The sequence below is a fragment of the Notamacropus eugenii genome, chromosome 5 (genome assembly GCF_028372415.1).
Source record: "Notamacropus eugenii isolate mMacEug1 chromosome 5, mMacEug1.pri_v2, whole genome shotgun sequence".
Taxonomy (NCBI): domain Eukaryota; kingdom Metazoa; phylum Chordata; class Mammalia; order Diprotodontia; family Macropodidae; genus Notamacropus; species Notamacropus eugenii.
Window position 1 is genome coordinate 10,039,019 of NC_092876.1, and position 19,078 is coordinate 10,058,096.

Genomic DNA, 19,078 nt, shown 5'->3' on the forward strand with positions numbered 1-19,078 from the left:
TTGTAGGGACGGTCAGGCGTTGTTTTCCTTTTTGGGGGGGAGGGCGCTGGAGTTTTATAGCCTTGGTTCTTATTTTTACCATATTATCAAGTGGTTTTACTAGAAGCTACCTGATTCTTCATGCTGATTGTCCACGGGCCCTGAGCTAGGCTACCTGCGGGAGGAGCCACCTCCTGGGCATCCCACTGCCTGGCAGGAACGAGTGCCAGAAGGACAGCTTCGTGACTCCAGTGACTCGGGCGGGGTCCTGCGCCCCATGGGCATCTGAGGCTAGCCAAATCCTGTCCTTGCCCCCTCCTTCCTGAGCCATGCCACCAGCACCCAAGATGGCTCTGGGATAGGAGGGTCGCCCCCAACTTGCCGGAGGAGAATTCGGTGGGGTCGAGAGCGTAAGGAGCAGGAGGGGGCCTTACACGACCAGGGGAAAGGAGGAGGGACCGGAGGCATTCTTGAAGTCGCCACGTGGCAGACTGCTGTGCGTCTGCGCAGAAGGCGCCTCGCGCCTACATTTCCCAGACTCCTCATAGCCCTCCTCCCATGCCCACTCGGCTCCTTCCTTCCTTTCAAGGGCTGACTTCATTTCCCAGGATGCTCTTGCGAGGGCACGCTGGGGTCACGCCGCGCGTTCTCGTGTGTCTTCTGTGGCGCCGGTCTTCCCACCGCCACTGGATCCTGGCTTCACATAGTCGGGCAGGGAGAGAGGAGCCGCCCCGGAGCCCGTTCGTCCGTGCGGCCAGAGTGCGTGAGTGCGTGCAGGTGCGGGGGAGAGGGAAGGCGGAGATGGGGGGGTGGGGCCCCAGTCCGCCTCAGGCTCCGTTCCACTCCGGGTGCGTGCGCGAGCGTGTGCGCGTGCGTGCCCGCGTGCGTGCGCGGCCCCGGCGGCCTGGCGTCGCGTTCTCTGGAGTCGGGCGGATCCGGAGGCCCCTGCGGTTGTGCGGGAGCCGGGCCAGGGGCCGGGGCTGGTGCGGAAGGAGCGGCCCGGGTCGAGGCGCGTCCGGGGCTGCGGGGGAGCCGAGCCTGAGGTGGGAGGAGCGCGGTAAGGCCCTGGAGGTGGGGGCGGGGAGGAGGGGGCACGTGACCCGGCGGGGGGAGGGGCGGCAGCAGCTGAGTGGCGCCGGCCCGGCTTAGGGGTCCCCGCGGGTGTCTCGAGGCGCAGCGTCCGAAGACTTGGGGTGGGGGCCTGAGCCCCCTCGGGCTTTCCCGACTCTGAGGCGTCCGCAGACTTGGGCGGCGTATGACCCCCCCCCACAGGCTTGGCTCCTGGGCCGGACTGGGGGGAGGGGAGCCCGCCGCCCCACGCGAGGCTTTGTCGCGGGGTCGAGGAGGTCCTGGCCTGCCCTGGTTCTGATGGCTCGGGAACGAGCCCGGCCTGCGCTCTGGCTGCCCCAAGCCTTCAGTACGGTGGCCCCTGCTACGTGCCCATTGTCTAACGCACACCTCACAACCCCGGGAGCTCGGGCCATGGTCGCCCTCGTTTCCCAGACGAGGAAACTGAGGCAAGCTGGTTAAGTGACTCGGGAGGTCACCCAGCCGGCCGGCGACCGAGGCCGACCTTGACCCCTGGCTTTCTGTCCTGCTGTGCCCACTCGCGCTGCCCTCCGTCTGCTGCTCACGGTGGTTGGCACCTTCCCGAACAAGTGGGATAAGTGGCCTTTCCTGTCAGGCTCCTGCTCGCTACGTCTGACATCCCCTCATAGGGACCACAGTTGTCTCTGGGAATTCAGCAAACTTTTCCCACATATTACGTCCTGGGTGGAAAATAATGAACATATTTTCGTTAGGGAGTCAGCAGAGACCCCGAAGAGCTCATCTGAATTCTCAGTGCTGGACACTGCTGAGGTGCTAGAATTCAACCCACGTGTCCCAGTTCTGTAGCCAGAGTTTGTTCCTTGGAACCTGTTAGATGGACAAAAGGGTCGCTGGAGCTAATGCCCATGGCCCTTCTGATCATAGAAGGAGGCGACTGTCCTTACACACTTGGAATTGAGTGTGTGAAGTTTTACTCTGTGAATTTTGTCTTCATGAATTCTTTCTTTTCCCTGATGATAGGTTTGCAGATTTTGCCATTCCCCAAGAAAGAGAAGTAGAGAATGACATCCGGGCTTCTGATGGCCAGGTCAATGGTAAGTTATGGCTTCTTCTCTTTCCGGAAATATGCCACCTTGTTTCTCACAGTGTGGACATATTTCTTTCCCTTGTTCTCTAACCTCTCCACTCTGTGAAGTCCCATCCAGGGATGACCAGATGTTCTCCCTCTAATGATTGGCTACTTCATAGAGTTCATAGATCATTAGGGCTGGAAGAGATTATATAGACCAATTCTCTTTATCTGACATGATAAACTGAGGTTCAAGGAAGTAAAGTTTCATTCAAGATCACCTCTTTTTTAATTAAATTTTTATTTTCAAATGAAGATCCATTTTTCTTTCCTTCTCCTCAGTCTTTTCCCTCCATGTGAAAAAAAGGCAAGAAAAATAAAACTCCTAATTACAGATATATATAGTCATGCAAAACAAATTCCCACATTGGCCATGTCCGAAAATCGTGTCTCAGTCCATCACATCTATATTAGGAGATGGGCAACGTTTGTCAGCATGGATCCTCGGGAATTATAGTGTGGTCATTGTTTATCAGAGTTCCTAAGTCTTTCACAGTTGTTTGTTTTTACAAAGCTGTTATTGTATAAGTTATCCTGCTTTTGCTCATCTCCCTTGTCATCTATTTATATGAGTCTTCTAACTTTCATCCTCTGAGGTCACCCGTTGCAGACACTCTAACAACTGAGGTCTCTGACCTCCCTGCCCTGGGTTATTTCTGTTGTTATGATCATTACTCAGTCATTCAGGTTTGTCTGACTCTTTATGACCCTGTGGGGTTTTCTTGGCAAACCTGCTGGAGTGGTTTGCCATTTCCATCTTCAGTGGACTAAGGCAAATAAATTAAGTGACTTAAGAACAGCTTTTTAAGTGTCAAAGGCTGGATTTGAACTCAGGTCTTCCCTATTCCAGACCAGTGCTATATCGAGCCATTTAGCTGCCTGTGTGATTAGGCTACAGGATATTGGGAATCCTGCCTATTTTCTTAGTTCCCTATTCTTTCCTGGGAACTTTTGCTTGTTCTTTGAACCAGCTGTATAATGTACTTTGCCAAGTGCTGTGAAAAAAATATGAAATAAACCTCAGAAAAGAATAAATACTTGTGTTATTGCATAGAAAGGTAGATCTATTTGTAATCATAAGGAAACAGATGACCAAGTGCCCTAGGAGCTGTGATTTGGTTGGTTTTGGGCACCTTCCTGTGTACCATGCAGACCCCCAACCCACTTACACTTGATTATCAAATCTCTGGTCATTTCCTAAAGCTCAGAGAAGTGAACAACTTACCTGTGGTCATGCAGTTTGTGTGTGTAAGAGGCTACACTTGCCCTGCCCTATCTCATCCTCCTCACACTCCCAAAAGGAATCCTACTCTTCACAGACCAGACGTAGTCATCTGCTTCTTTTTGATGACCTACAGTAAGGACAAGCTCACTACTTCCTATAGGTGTCTGCTCCACTTTGAGGTCGCTTTAATTAGTAGAAAGTTGGTCCCTGTCTTAAACCTAAATCTCCCTCTGCATGTTCCAGCCATCACTGCAGGCTCTGCCCTCTAGGGCCCAGAGAGACAACATGACAGCTGTTCAGATATTTGAAGCCAGCCATGGTTTCTTTGTTATCTATGCTAACTATTCCTGCTTCTTCAGAGGAGCTTCATATGGTCTGATTTCAAGGCCATACTTCAACCTGGGGTTCATGGACCCCTAGGAGTTCCATGGATAGATTTTAGGGGGACCCTTGTACTTGTTTTACTATTTTATAACTATTTGAATATATCTTCCTTTCTAATCATACATATTGTTTTTTATGCACTTAAGAACCTGAGAGGGGCCCCTGGGCTTTACCAGATGCTGACAGAGGGCCCCAGGATACAGGCTCAGTGAACCTGGTATACACATTACTACCGCTCTGTGCTTGCAGTCTTTAAAGTGGGGTCCTGGGGTCCCTAGGACCTTCTCAGTGGGTCCGTAAAGTCAGAATTGTTTTCATGACAATACTAACATATTTTAATCTTTAATAAGGCAAATGTTGATAGATCTAAGCCACATGAACAAAAGCCCTTGGGGGTGGTATTATCTTCAGTGATTTTTAAGGGTAGAAAGGGGTCCTGAGGCTATCAAGTTGCCTATGCAGCTTAACTCTTGCTGTTTTCCATGTTAATATGCTGTTCCCACTCCTATCCATGTCACTTGACATTTCACCCCAAAATACAGTTAGTATGGCAACTTCTGATTCAAAGTCACCACCATTTGCCTCTCTCTTCACCATTTTTGACAAGGAGGATGATGAGAGAAGAAACAAACTATTGCTATTTAGTACTGACAAGAGCTTACGTTTTCATGTATTCTTTGTGGCCATCCTCTTTATTTTACCTAGAATGTATCAGTAGGTAATGGACTTTGTTTAATATAGTGGATCTGTTTAGAAAGGAGTTTTTGTAATGCAATTGCTGTTACTGCCGACTCTGACAAGAGAATTTTGTACAAGTTGAGGTCTCTAGAAACACTAGAGGTGGAACACACACAGCTCCTAGAACCAGCCAGCTTCCTGTCACCCTCATGGTCCCTGAGTGAGCAGAAATTTTGACCCTTTCAGGAATTGGTGACATTCCAGGATGTGGCTGTGGACTTCACCCAGGAGGAGTGGGGGCACCTGAAGCCAGCCCAGAAGGAGCTGTACAGGGAGGTTATGCTGGAGAACTACCAGAACTTTGTCTCCCTTGGTAAGAACAACTTGCCCCTGTGAGCTGGTGTCTGTCCATTGGGCTAGCCTTGTGTTCTTAATTGTAAAGACTGTGACCTGGCTGAAGTGCTAAGTTGTGCTTTGTCTTAGTGTAATGAATGGTGATGGTGATGGTGATGGGGCCATGGCTGACGTTTGTATTGTACTTCAGGGGCTGGAGGTGGTGTTAACTGTATGTTATCTTGTTTGATCCTACCCCAAACCTGTGAGGTCAGTACTGCAATCATCCCTATTTTACAGAAGAGGACAGTAAATCTTTATAAAATGGGTTCCATGTGCCAAGCATGAGAGACAGAGAGACAGACACCGGATGCCTTTCCATTGGCCCCACACTTTAGGAGTGTCTAAGCAACAGTTTGAGTGTCAGTCTCCCCTGACTCCCCCAAGCATGGATTAAGCTCCTCTGAGATATAAGGCATTATGCTAGGTGCTGGGGATACAGACACATGAATGAAAGAGTTCCTGCCTTTCAGGAGCTTCTTTCCAAGAGCAGCATGATGGCCATGGCACCATGTTGCCTCTCTCAGTCCTTCTAGTAATGGGGGATCTCAGCATTGCTGCTTCCTGGCCCCAAGGAAAGGGTGTTTGATTTATGCAGCTAGAGATCAGCTTTGTGGTACTTCCCTTACTGGGTTTCCTCAGGGCAGAGATTTCCCCCTTGAAATCAGACCCCTAGAGGCATGCAGGATTTCCCTTCCTGTAGCCAGGATCACAGTAAACTGATTTTCTTTAATTCTACAGCAACTCAAGTTTCTCTTCTCTACAGTGAAGGGGGGGGACCACATGGCCCCTTCCTACAGGCCCCTGTAGCCTGAAATCTCTGATCCATGGACTCAGTCAGCTTACCTCCAGATTGCCTGGGAACAGCACAGGATAGAGCATCCTTCCCAGGTCCTGGATCCTTAGTGTTAATCTCTGCCTGCCCTCTTCTTGTTAAAGAAAAAGGGGCTGCAGTGAATTCTGAGATGGCTTTCTGTTCTTAGCCCTTTGCCCTTTCTTTCCCTCTTAGGACTGCCAGCCCCCAAACCTCATGTGATCTCCCAGTTAGAGAGAGGAGGCACACCATGGATAGCAGAAAGAGACGTCCTGGGAGGCATTTGTCAAGGTGAGTGAGTGAAGGCCAATGGAAGTCATTGCCATCAAAGGCTTAGTGGGTCAGGAAGGTGGAAGTCCTTTTGAAATGGTAGGTGGGGAACCTTCCTGACAGGCCCCAGCACTAGGAGGCAGGCAATGGAAGTTGGTCTGATAGCTGATTATCTGTTGTCTGAGGGCTCTCATCTAGGCTCTCTTGAGCTTGAACAAATCTGTAGCACTTTTCCTTGTCTTTCTTTTGTTCCTTTTATTTGATGCTTACCTTTCTGGACTCTAGATCTCAGCCTTTCTCCCCTCCTCACTCCTCCATGTTTATTTTTCTCTTCTTCTGTCCTTTATATATCTTCCTCTTTAAAGATCCTTTTCCTTTTAAGCTTTCCTATCAATGTTAAAAGGAAAAACAAAAACTTGTGATGTTTTTGGTTTTGCCTGCCTTTGAGGTTGTCTTACTGTCTTTCTTGACAAACATGTCCTCTGGATTCTCTCTGTTTCATTTTCTTTCTGAAAATAATGCAGTCTGATTTCCATTTTTACTTCAGTACTTAGAGGATGTGTGGTTTCTTCAATGTGAGTACTTTCTCTGGGAACACTTGTGACTTCTCTGTCATAGTGCGTCATTTTTGTGATTTGCTATATAACTGAATGCTTCATCATATCTAGCAATTATGCAGTATGTTAAGGTTTCCAAAGCACTTGACCCACATTATCTCATTTGATTTTTGTCTGATCATCATTTTACATAATCTCACCATTTTGTTACCAGCCTGGGAATGATGAGTCTCCAGATTTTGCCAGGCTGGACCTCATATTAAAGACATTCTTGTACAGAAAACCTTTTGAGCTCCATAGGATTGGCCCACAGCTCACCTGCAATTAGCATAACCTTGGAGAGCTCTGGCTTCCCTTGGTGGCACAATGATGTGTCACAGTAAGACTTGAGTAAACATGTCTTCCAGTTGTCCAGGATGTAGCAACTATTTTTGTTTTCTTCTTTAAAATAAGTATATGTTTTAGTTACACATTACATATATGTCCCAATGTAAGAAAAACATTCCTTAAGAACACAGAGGAAGAAAAAATAGTTTGACAAAACTTATGGTACATTCAAAAAGTCTGCCATCATATGCACTTTTCCACACACTTTATTTCTCACCCCTACCCAGAAATAGGGAGAAGTGTCCTCTCAGATCTCTCCTTTGGAACCAAACTTGGTCATTATAATTTTGCAATATTGTTTCACTGTTTTTTGTGCTTGCTGTTTACATTGTTTAAGTCACTGCATGTTTTGTTTTCTTAGTTCTGCTTCATTTTACTTCACTTCTTATAAATGTCTGTGCTGCTGTTTTCATCCTATTCACCCTGTAACAGTAATATTCCCTCTTATTGATTGTATATTCCGCCTTTCTCTCCCTCTTACAAACACACAGCTGACTCTTAGCTGCCTACAAATTGATTTCACCAATCCTAAAAAGGCTTCTAGATAGTAAATATCCCAATTGTCCCCATCCTTTGTCTGCTAAACTACTTGAAAACATGGTCCATAGTCAGGCATGGAGGTGCATGTCTGTAATCCTTGCTCCTGGTGAAGGCTTAGCCTGGTGGATGCCTTGAGCCTGTGAGTTAAAGGAGCTTTGCTAGGGAGAGCTAATGCCGATTGTGTATCTACACATTAAGTCTAGCACCCATATAGTGAACTCCTAGGAGTGGAGGTTCTCCAAGGCTGCCTAAGGAGGAGTGAAAAGGGCCAGATTAGAAAACCTGGGGCAGCCAGATCTGTGCCCATCATTATTAGGATTCAGCCTGTGAATAGCTATGGTACTTCCAGTCTGGGAGACATAGGGGCCCCCAGACTTTAGAGGGAAAATGCCTTATACATGATTACTTAACATATTGACTGCTTTGTACTTTTTCAATCTCTTGTGTCTTTTTAACTTAACACATACCACAGTGTCCTGGTTCTCTTCTCATCTATTTAGTTACTCTTTCTTCAATAGTGCTTCATTCTCTTACAAACCTGTTAAAATGGGGCTTCCCCAGGGGCATTTCTTAGGCCCTCACCATTTCTGTCTTCCTTCTCTCTTTAGACAGTTTCATTTGTCTCCAGCTTCAGTGACTGGCTCGGTGCATCTGAGTACAGTATTACCGTTCTTGATCCAGAAACCCATCCCCAGCTGTCTTGGAGACTTCCCTCTCTGAGGGTCCCCTGAGCAGTCCAGATTCCTCGCAAAGGGCTCCTTACAATAACCGCATTGTTTGTGACTGGCATCACCACTTACCACATTCATAACTTTTTTGAATACAAAGAGTAAAAAGAGTTGGTTGACAGCTCCCCATAGCATCTCTTGTATCAGTGCCTTGGTCACTTGAAGCCACCCCAGTTCAGGCCCACGTTGCCTGCCCCCTCTGGAAGAGTGTAGTGACTTCACCTTAGACCTCTGCTCTCCTCCTTTGTCAGACTGCTGCCAGGATACTCATTGTTATAATCTGATCTGGTTGTGTCATCGTCACTGCAAACCAGAGATCCATGTTTCTGGTGAATGTTGATTGAAAAAGCATTAGGTCAGATCCTGGTGAATAGGTTACAGTAATTAAAAAAACCTACAACTGTTCTTATAACCAAACTGGATTGGTGCCTGGATTATTCAGTGTTAGGAGAACAATTAGCAAAGTGAATGACACCAGTAATAAAAACAACATTTTATTATATATTTTAAAGCAGCTTTCATAGAACTCACTTATGTTTAAAAAAAATACAAAGCATGAAAGTAGAATCACATTTTCTTAAAATGACAAAAGTTACAGACTCAAATTTAGGCTTCGTGAAGGAAAAAAATTTCTGCAGTGCCATCCCAAAGTGGAGAGGTTTATAGTAATGGGTAGAATAATACCTTTGACTTGAGGATTTTGAGGAAACGCTAGATAATTATTTGTCACAGGTAGAATCTCTTTTCAGACTGGACTCAGTCTGAAACTCTGGAATCCAGTATCTGAGGCCCTTCCAACTCTGAAATCTTGTGGTTGTGTGAGAAAAAATTCTTAAGTGAAATAAAAAACATAGAATTATTATTTTTAAGACTAAAGATTTCTTTTCCTATAGCTGTCCTCCCTTTCACAGCCAAACTCCAAGAAAAAGCTATTTCTTTTTTTTGAGATACTTTGTTATTTATTTTTACACATGTATGTACTTACGTATTTTTGCGAGTAATATTCCCTGTTATAAGTTCTTTACAGTAACTCCAGTCAATAGGCGTCTACTTTGTTTCTGGTTATTTGCTACTACAAAAGATACAACTCTAAAAATTTTGGTGAATAGACATTTTTTGTCATTGACCTACTTGTATATACTAAGTAATAGAACATCTGGGTCAAAAACATTTTTATCACTTTTTTTGCATAATCCAAATTGTTTTCCAGAACAGCTGGACTGATTCACAGTTCCACAAGCAGTGTTTTTAAGTTATCTAATTTCATATTACCTCATTAACTCATCATCTCCTGGAGTCAGTCTACCAAAGCATATTCAGAACCTTTATGGATACAGTTAGGATCTCAAAGAAATAAATAACAGCTTAAATAATTGCTTGTTTCAGGATCATGGCAATATAGTAAAAATGTCAGTACTGCCTAAGTCAATATGCGAATTATTGCTGTACCATTAAAAGTAGCAAGGGGATAGTTTATAGTTTTAGGAACAATAATAATAATAAATATTTGGAGAAATAAAATTATTTTAGGCTGTTATGGAAACAGTGAAAAAAAGTGATGAAAAGATGACTAACACTTCTAGATGTCATATATTACAAACTTTAATTATTAAATCTGCTTTATACTGATAATAAAAAAAGCAGATCAAGGAAACAAAAGTTGACAAGGAAGAATTAAATAATTGAGTTCAAATTCCAGTGTACAATAAAGTCCAGAACAAAACCCTATTTGACAAGAATTGCTGGAAAAACTAGAAATTTGCCTTTGAGAAATTATTTTTATACCATTATCTTAAAATAGTATTCCACAGTAACGTCCACATACATTTGTGATCTGAATGTTAAAAGTCACAGAACACAAAAAAGCTAAGGGAACCATATTGAAGTGCTTCCATGATGATACTTACCCAAACCGAGGGACAGAAGTGATAAAAGATAAAGCAGTTAATTACAATGACGCAAATTTGAAAACCTTCTGCCAGAACAAAATTGCAGAATCTAGTAGAAAAGAATTCTTAAACTTTTTTTGTGTGTGTCATTTTGAAATTTAGTGAAGCCTGTGGACCCCTTCTCAGAAATGTTTTATCATAAAATACATAGGACTGCAAAAGAACCCAATTATATTGAAATAAACGAGATTGTTTTCCCCGTCCAACTTCACAAATACCTAAAATCATTTATCCGTGGATGAATTGGCATTTGTTGGGCCTCAGGTTAAAAACCCTTTGGCTGAGATATGAAAGGAGGAGGTCATTTGTATCCCGGTATTTGTATCTCTGTTAAGGGTCTGATATCAAAATATATATGTGATTAACAGAAATTTGTAAGATTGGAAGCCATTATTCAGATAAATGCAAAAAGATGTGAATAGTTTTTAAAAGACCTACATGCCAGTAACCATTTGAATGCTCAATTAGAGAAAAGTACGTCAAAACAACTCATGAGATTTTGCCTCAGGCCCAGCAGTGAATTGATGATAAGGGATTAATTGTTGGACATGCCAGGTTTTGGGGGGTTTGGGCCACTACAAAAAATACTAGTATACATTTTTTTTTAATTGGGGACTTTGATTTATCTTTGTCTGTCTGTCTTCAGCAGTGATATCACTGGGTCAAAGTAGAGTATGTACAGTTCAGTCGCTTTTCTTTTGTTCATATTTGATTCCAGACAGCTATGCTGTCATGCACTCCCATGCCTATCTTCCACCGCTGCATTTACCATTTTCATCTTTTGTCATCTTTGCACATCTGATGATACGAAATAAAGCTTGAATGTTTTAATATGCATTTCTTCACTTAGTGATTGGGAGCATTTTCATACAGTTGAGAAGTTGGCACTTTCCTGTTTTGAAGAGTGTTCTTTTCCTCCAGCCACTTAATGATGTTAAAATACCTTTTGTTCTTACATATTTGTATCAATTTCATATATGTATTAGATATTTTTATTTGCCTACTTTATCTTTTATGACCTCTATTCTTTAAAAATCATTTACCTAACCATCATCATGAAAGGTGACCTTTTTAAGTGATATAACTTTTATATAACATATCTACTTGGGGTGTATTGTGCAAGATCCAGACCTCATTCCTGCCAAATTGCTTTTTAGCTTTTCCAGAAGCTAATGTTGATCAAGTTTCTTCAACCCTCAGTAACCAAATTCTCAGATTAGTTAAAAGCCATCAGTTTTTGTAGACCTGTTGTGTTTTTATTACCAAGTTTGTTCTGTTGATTTTAGCTGGTACCAAACTTGTTTTTAAATAAAAAGACTTTTATGGTGTAATTTCAAATCTAATAAACCTAAACCTTTGTTCTTTTTAGTCTTTACCTTGAGATTCTTGACTTTTGGTTCCTCCAAATGAATTTTGTTCTTAATTTCTTCAATTCTAGAAAGGTAGTATTTTGAAATTTCCTATCACCTTAAATCTGTAAAGCAGTAGTTGGCTTTCGGTTCCTTACATTATTTTCCTATCTTTAACTCAAGTACCTCATCACTAAAAGAAATGAGGTGTTCAATGTGAATGTTTTCTTATTGAATCCATGTTGGGTGTTAGGTATCCATACTTTTTTCTCTAATGGGTCACAAATTATCAGCTAGACATTAGGTTCCTGAATGTTGCCAGTTTATTAGTATTATTATACTGTTGTATCTAAAATTAATGTTTCCCCCTAGTAATGATTAGCTGTATTCCCAATTTACAAATTAGTATTCTGATGACATCTGCAAATGCTTTCTATACTACAAAAAATAAATGTAATTGGTATGAAGAACCCTGTGTGCAGCAAGGTCAGTGGAGTCTGGCGTCAACTGGCCTTGGCTTGCCACTTGACTTTGCTGTACATTTCATTTTATCCTCAAGTTCTATAATTTAGGGATATGCTGTGATTATTTCTCATTAATTATCCCTAGACTCCGATTTAGTTTGCTAGATATCACTTATTAATGAAATGGAGAAATGTTCTTTACTGGTTGCAGTTCTTCAAACATTTGAATTATTGGCTCTATACAATGAACTCATGAAGGCAGGAAGCATAAAGCTATATAAGTAATATTTTGATTTACAACCTCAGTCATTTCAGACATTGGTCATAGTTAATAAGCTCCTACTATGTACTAGACATTGTGTTGAGTACTGGGGATACAAAAAAGAGGCAGAATACAATCAATAGTAAAGCTCATGAAAGAGTTTGCAACCTAATGGGGGAGACAACATGCAGACAAATATATAAAAAAAACTGTAGACAGGATAAATGGGAAATAACAGACTTCCTGTAGAAGGTGGGATTTTATTTAGGACTTAAGGAGTCCAAGGAGGTTAGTAGTTGGAGTGGAAGAGGAAAAGCTTTCCAGGCATGAGGAGTAAGAGATGGAGTGGTGTTCATGAAGTAGCCAGGAGGCCAGTATCAGTGGATCACAGAGTGTGGTGTTGAGGAGTAAGATGTAAGCAGGGAAAGGTAGGAAGAGATCAGGTTATGAAAGACTTTGAATGCCAAAGAGCATTTTCTGTTTGTTTCCAGAGGCATTAGCAGGCCACTGGAGCTTATTGAGTAGGGGGTATGTGTGACATGGTCAGACCTATGCTTTAGGAAGATGACTTTAGTGGCTGAATGGAGGAGGGATTGGAATGGGGAGAGACCGGAAGCAGGGAAACCCACCAACAGTTATTGCAGTAATCCAGGCATGAGATGATGAGGGCCCACACCAGGGTGGGGGCAGTGTCAGTGGGGAGAAGGGGGCCCATTTAAGAGATATGCTGAGGAAGTTGCATTAATAGGCCTTGGCAATACCTTAGATGGTGGTGGTAGTGGTTGTGAGGGGCGGTGTGTGAGAAAGTGAGAAATCCAGGATGATTCCTGGGTTGTAAGCCTGAGGGGCTGAAAGGATGGCATTGTCCTCTATGGTAACAGGGAATATAGTGGGGGTAGATGATTTTTTCAGGGGAGTGCTAATGAGTTCTGTTTTAGATATGTAGAGTTGAAGGTGTCTTGGACATCTAGTTAGAGATGTCTGAAAGGCAATTGGAGATGAGAGAGTGGTGATCAGCAGAGACACTGGAGCTGGAAAGATAAATTTGAGAATCTTCAGCATAGAGATGGTAATTAAATCCATAGGAGTTGATGAGATTATAAACTCTGTAGGATTTCCTTATAAAACAACATTTAAGACAGTTCTATCGCATCAAGTCATTTTCTTAGCTCGCTTCTTGAACTGCCACCCAATGCATCATTGATGAAACATCTCTCTGACTCCATGGGGAAAAGTAATTTTCATTAAACCACTTTTTTCCAAGTGACAGATTCTCATCACAAAACTTTTTTTCTCCCCAGCATTCTAAATATATTTGTTTTCTTAAATAGATACTAAGTTTCTACATTGCCTTTGTAGGCAAGGCTATTGTGAATCAGGTTGCAGAAATTAATTCCTGGTAATTAGATATTCTGTTAATATCTCATCTTTCTCCACATTTCTCCCGTATTCAGCTTCTAAGAAAAGATTCTTCTTCCTTTTTTCCAGTGAGTTATCTTTCTCCTTGAGGGAGGATAGAACTTAAAGTAAAATAAGCTTCCTTTCTTGCAGCAAAGCAAAACATGGATATTCACAGTTTTTTTGTTTGTTTGTTTCAGATTCCTTTATTCACAGTACAAGATATGAGATCAAGGAGCCATCTGTAAATTACAGCATTTTTATGGGATCATCAGGCAAGGAGAGACTGTCAAAGAATCCCATCTGGAACTCTAAGTTAGGTGAAGCTTGGCATTTTAATCTTTGGTTGGAAGACCATAAAGGGAAGGAGGAGAGATGGTCCCAGCAAGTTACAGTCAGTCACAGAACAACTTCTGATGAGTTGGATGTTCATGAACAGAATGCTTTTGGGAGAAGGTTCAAGTTAGGGCCTGTTCTTATTCCCAGACAAAGAAGTACTACAGGAGTACAGCACAATCAACATGACACACTTGGAAAGAGCTTCAAACAGTTGTCAGAAATAATTGACCATAATAGGAATTCCTTAGGGAAGAAAATTTGTAACTATAAATGTAAAAAGCCTGTAATTTACCACTCAGACCTTTTTCAATATCACAGATTACACAGTGGAGAGAAACACCATACGTGTAGTCAGTGTGGGAAAACCTTTAGCAGTAGCTCATGCCTTATTGCACATCAGAGAATCCATACTGGAGAGAAGCCTTTTAAATGTAATGAATGTACAAAAGCCTATCGGCGTAAGGCACATCTTATTCAACATCAGAGAATTCATACTGGAGAGAAACCCTATGTGTGTAATGATTGTGGAAAAGCTTTCAGCATTGATTCATCCCTGGTTAAACACCAAAGAATTCATACTGGAGAAAAACCCTACAAGTGTAGTCAGTGTGGGAAAGGCTTTAGTCAAAAAGGACACCTTAATCAACACCAAAGAATTCATACTGGAGAGAAACCTTTTACGTGTAATGAATGTGGGAAAGCTTTTAGCCAGTATAAACACCTTAATGAACACCAGAGAATTCATACTGGGGAGAAACCCTATGAATGTAATGTATGTGGGAAAGTTTTCAGACAATTTGGAAACCTTAGTAAACATCAAAGAATTCATACTGGAGAAAAACCATATAAATGTAAACAGTGTGGGAAAGCTTTCATTGACAATTGTGTCCTTATTCAGCATGAAAGAATTCATACAGGAGAGAAACCATATATATGTAATGAATGTGGGAAGGCCTTCAGTCGAGGGATATGCCTCAAGAAACACAAGCGAATTCACACTGGAGAGATACCCTATAAATGTAACGATTGTGGAAAAGAGTTCACTGACAAAACATCGTTTATTTGTCACCAGAAAATTCATACTGGAGAGAAGCTGCATGAGTGTATTGACTGTGGGAAAACTTTTTGCCAGAAGGCAAACCTTAAAAAACACAAAATGATTCATACTGGAGAGAAGCCCTTTGAATGTAACGAATGTGGAAAAGCTTTCCGAGTAGTAGGACAGCTTAACATACATAAAAGAATTCATACTGGAGAGAAACCTTTTAAATGTAGTGAATGTGGGAAAGCTTTCAGAGACAGGGGAGGACTTAGTGTACATAAGGAAAAACATGGAGAGAAACGTTACACATGTAATGACTGTGGGAAAACCTTCAGAAACCGGGGCTACTTTCGTATACATCGAAAAACTCATAATCAGGAGAAACGTTATAAGTGTAATGAATGTGGGAAAGACTTCAGTCTGAGAGAATCCTTTGTTGTTCATCAAAGAATTCACACTGGGGAGAAGCCTTATAAATGTAATGTATGTGGAAAAGCATTCATTTATAATACATCCTACAGTAAACATTTGAGAATCCATACTGGAGAGAAGCCCTACACATGTAATGAGTGTGGAAAAGCTTTTACTCAGAAACATTACCTTACAGAACATGAGAGAATCCATACTGGAGAGAGACCCTTTGAGTGTAACGAATGTGGGAAGTCCTTCAGGCAGAAGCAAACATACAAGGCTCATAAAAAAATCCACACTAGAGATAAATCAATTAAGTATAACCAATGAGTGTTGGAAAGCCTCCAGTTGGAACACATTTGAGAATATCAGTAATTGTCCAATGTTATGGACAATTAATGTAAATGTGATCAATGTAGAAGAGCTATAATTTCAACCCATAGGGAAACCTACCACCTCCGAATTCATCTATGATTGAGACTATGAATGATCATGGAATGACTCTTGCATGTGTAGTTAACTTCTTATTACAGGTTTCATGTGGAAAATTTACTGTGAGGTTTTAGTATGGGAAATACTATGAAGTTCATAGGATCACAAGGTCATAGGTTTAAAGCTGGAAAGACCTTAAAAGGACAGTGAGTCCAAAGCCTCATTTCTTAGGACACAAAGGAAAAAAGTCATTAAATGACTTGCCCAGAATCCTATAGCCATGAAGTGTATGAGGCAGTTTAAACCCTGACACAGTCTGGTGCCCCACCCACTAGTCTATGCTTCCTTTAGTCTTGTTACTTGTTAAATACTGAAAGTTAAAATGTCAACTTTTTTTTCACAAGTCACAATATTGTTTGGGGATTTGAAAGGGAAAAATAATCGTAGTAATAATAAAGTAATAAAAACCTTTCATCTGGAATGCATGTTTCCTGCTTTAGGTATTGAAGTTGTATGAATAGATCCTGAAAGAGCCCCTGTAGTACAAGTTTCATAAATAATTTCAGTAAATTTGCTAACGTTAGCAAGAGATTAAAAATAGTAGATATATGACAGATGGCCTTCCTGTCCATAATAGGAGAGTGGATATAGTTCTCTGAAGTAATTAATCCCAGGGCTTGGATGGGTCCACTCTGTGTACTTGTTTGACCTGGGGTCTGAAATGCAGTTATAGTCGTTAGAGCCCAAAGATAGCTTGAAGTAGTTCTGGTTTAACTACCTTGTGAAATAGAGACCTTTCCACTTAATAAGTGAAACTTTGATTTTGCTTGCAAGGGAAGGTGAAGTTCTCAGCAAATTCTGAGCTATGTCTGAACAAGAATTGGACCCTGTGTCCTACAAATCCACAACTTGTTTGGGAAATTTGAACTGGCATAAACAGGCTACTATATTAGATTCTCCTTGGGGCTTAAGCATTACTGGTGTCAGTAACCAATGGGATTAAACCAAATTTGCAACATATTGGCAGATGGAAATCCCAGAAGCCAAAGCCAAGCCATATGTAGCATACTTTGCACATTTCTTCCAAGTCCCTTCTGCATGTCTTCCCCCATTATATTTACACATTTTTATTCTATATAATAAACCAAAGTGGTATTTATTTAGAAGAATCACTATGCCCAAAAGTACCTTTTACTTATAGCCCCTTATCCATGCATAACAATAGATTTCCTCATTACTAATGCAATAATTATGCAGAATAATCTAGTCCTTCCATGTGTTTGCTCCATCAGATATAGTGGTAGGGCAGGGCTCAGTGCCCTCTTGATGACTTGAGGGTAGTCTTTTTCAGTAATGGTTAGGACTAGATAGTTTCTGATAATCCATCATGCTTTGAGATTATTTAGTAGTGAGATGCTGTCTTACCAGTTTCCTCTATCAGGCTAGTTCCTACAGTTTGGGAGAGAAAGTGGTAATTAGCCCTTTTAGCTATCAGTGTAGTAAAACAGTCCAGGAATAGGATTCTCTAAATAGCAATAACCCTTTTAATTAAGTTAGAATGGTTTGTTTGGAAATGAGTTTCTTATTTCCTTGGTAGGTTCATACCCTGCATTGGAACAGTAACTCAGCCTTGCATATGGAAAGATATTCGAACAGGCACTCTGATACAATTGACAGGACTCTGAATTGGTCTGAATCTGAATAGCAGTTTGGAATCATGCAAGTAAAATGATTGAACTTCATACGTTGATCCTGGGATCCCATTTTCCAGCATGTATTAAACTTCATAGCAGCACTCTGGTAGCAAATGTGTGAGTACCCATTGATTGGTGAAGGACAAAAAAAAAGGGCAAAATGGAATATTATGCATTAAGGCATGACTGAATAGAGGAATCCGGAGCAACCTGGGAAAATCTGAGGATGTAGAATTGACCCCCTGTCCCCCCAAAAAGAATCACTGTAAAGAGACTATACTAATGTAATTTTAAAAGACCACCATAAGGAAGTGAAACTGCCTAATAGATAAACTAATGAAGATTTCAGAAAACATTGAAACTACCTTCGTGATGTGTGTGTGTGGGAAGGGCATAACAAAGATTGTATAAATTGAAAGTTACAATCACTATATTGGAAGTTTTTATTGTTTTGCTTTGTTACAAGGAAGGCTTGAATCAGTCTTTCCAAGAAAACTGATGTAAAACAGAAAGTATCAATAAACCATGTATATGTATTTTAAAAATTCGGGTAGATCATATAATCTATCACAGTTCAGAAAAAGCCTATGATGAAATGTAATATTAACACATTCAAACATTCTGGTATCCCTTAATATGATCAAAAGTATCTCAGAACTAGCATTATTTTCAGAGAAACATCAGAATTTTCCCAAGAAGATTAGGGGAAAAGAAATGACCATTGTCTCTGCTATTATGGAATCTAGTGCTGGAAATATTAGGTATAAGGAAAAGAGATTCAGTTGACAGGAAATAATTATTTGTAGATATTACAGTAGTTTGTTTAATTGCAAGTGTTCAGTGAAAAAGAGTTGGAAAGTACTAGGATATGATACCTTTCTATTTCTTAGCTGAACCAAGCAGGAAGAATGGAAGGTAGATTCCAAGTAGCTGCAAAGGAGTGAAAATATGTAGCGATTAGGCAAGACACTGAATGAAGAACTGGGGGAAGACAACAAACACACAAAGCAGATGATACAGTATAAATAAATAAAAAATAATCAAAAGAGGGATAGTCCTGGAATTGAGGCCTGGGGAAAGCCTGTAGAAGATGGGATTTTAGTTGGAACTTAAAAGGAGTCATGGGTGTCAGTATTTGGAACAGAGGAGGGAAACCTTCCAGGCTTGGGGTACAGTCAATATCCAGAGCTGGGAGGTGGAATGACTCATTTGTGGAACAGCCAGAAATTCAGTCCAGTATTACTGGATTGAAGAGTATATGTTAAGGCTTCTTGTTCCTCCTTCATTCTCAAAGAGGACTGTGACATCAGGAAGATGATGCCATGACTTGCAAGTGAATTGGATTTAAATGAGGTAGGTCTGTGCAAAGGCAACAGCCTCACTTTCTCCTCTGGAGCCATCTGGGTCCAGTGGCCAGATATAGATCAGGACAACTGGAGATAGCCTCCATGTGTTAGAGAGTGAAGTGTAAGAAAGGAGGAGGCTGGGCTGTGAAAAGAGTTGAATGCCAGAGTTTGATGTTTATGTTTGATCCTGGAAGCAATAGGGAGTCACTGGAGCAGGGAGATGACTTAGACATGTGCTTTAGGCAAATGCCTTGGGTG

General features: G+C 41.5%; 1 protein-coding gene across 6 annotated transcripts; it reads left to right on the forward strand.

Annotated features, from left to right (window-relative positions):
• The first annotated feature begins 575 nt into the window (after positions 1 to 575).
• On the forward strand, positions 576 to 18,019 carry LOC140503290 (uncharacterized). 6 transcript variants are annotated; one of them, XM_072607150.1, is made up of 5 exons: positions 576 to 756; positions 2,050 to 2,123; positions 4,692 to 4,818; positions 5,848 to 5,943; positions 13,757 to 18,019. In XM_072607150.1, exons 2-5 carry the CDS (start codon positions 2,091 to 2,093, stop codon positions 15,676 to 15,678), a joined length of 2,178 nt encoding a protein of 725 aa, XP_072463251.1. In that variant the 5' UTR covers positions 576 to 756; positions 2,050 to 2,090; the 3' UTR covers positions 15,679 to 18,019. The 6 variants fall into 6 exon arrangements, with proteins under 6 accessions (XP_072463251.1, XP_072463254.1, XP_072463253.1 ...); XM_072607153.1 differs by having other exon boundaries at positions 601 to 742; XM_072607152.1 differs by having other exon boundaries at positions 610 to 746.
• Positions 18,020 to 19,078: the final 1,059 nt, after the last annotated feature.

Coding starts and splice junctions, on each gene's coding strand:
- LOC140503290 (XM_072607150.1), top strand. CDS start 2,091: ATGACATCCGGGCTTCTGATGGCCAGGTCAATG. Junction 2,124..4,691: donor TTCTGATGGCCAGGTCAATG/GTAAGTTATGGC, acceptor TGACCCTTTCAG/GAATTGGTGACATTCCAGGA. Junction 5,944..13,756: donor CCTGGGAGGCATTTGTCAAG/GTGAGTGAGTGA, acceptor TGTTTGTTTCAG/ATTCCTTTATTCACAGTACA.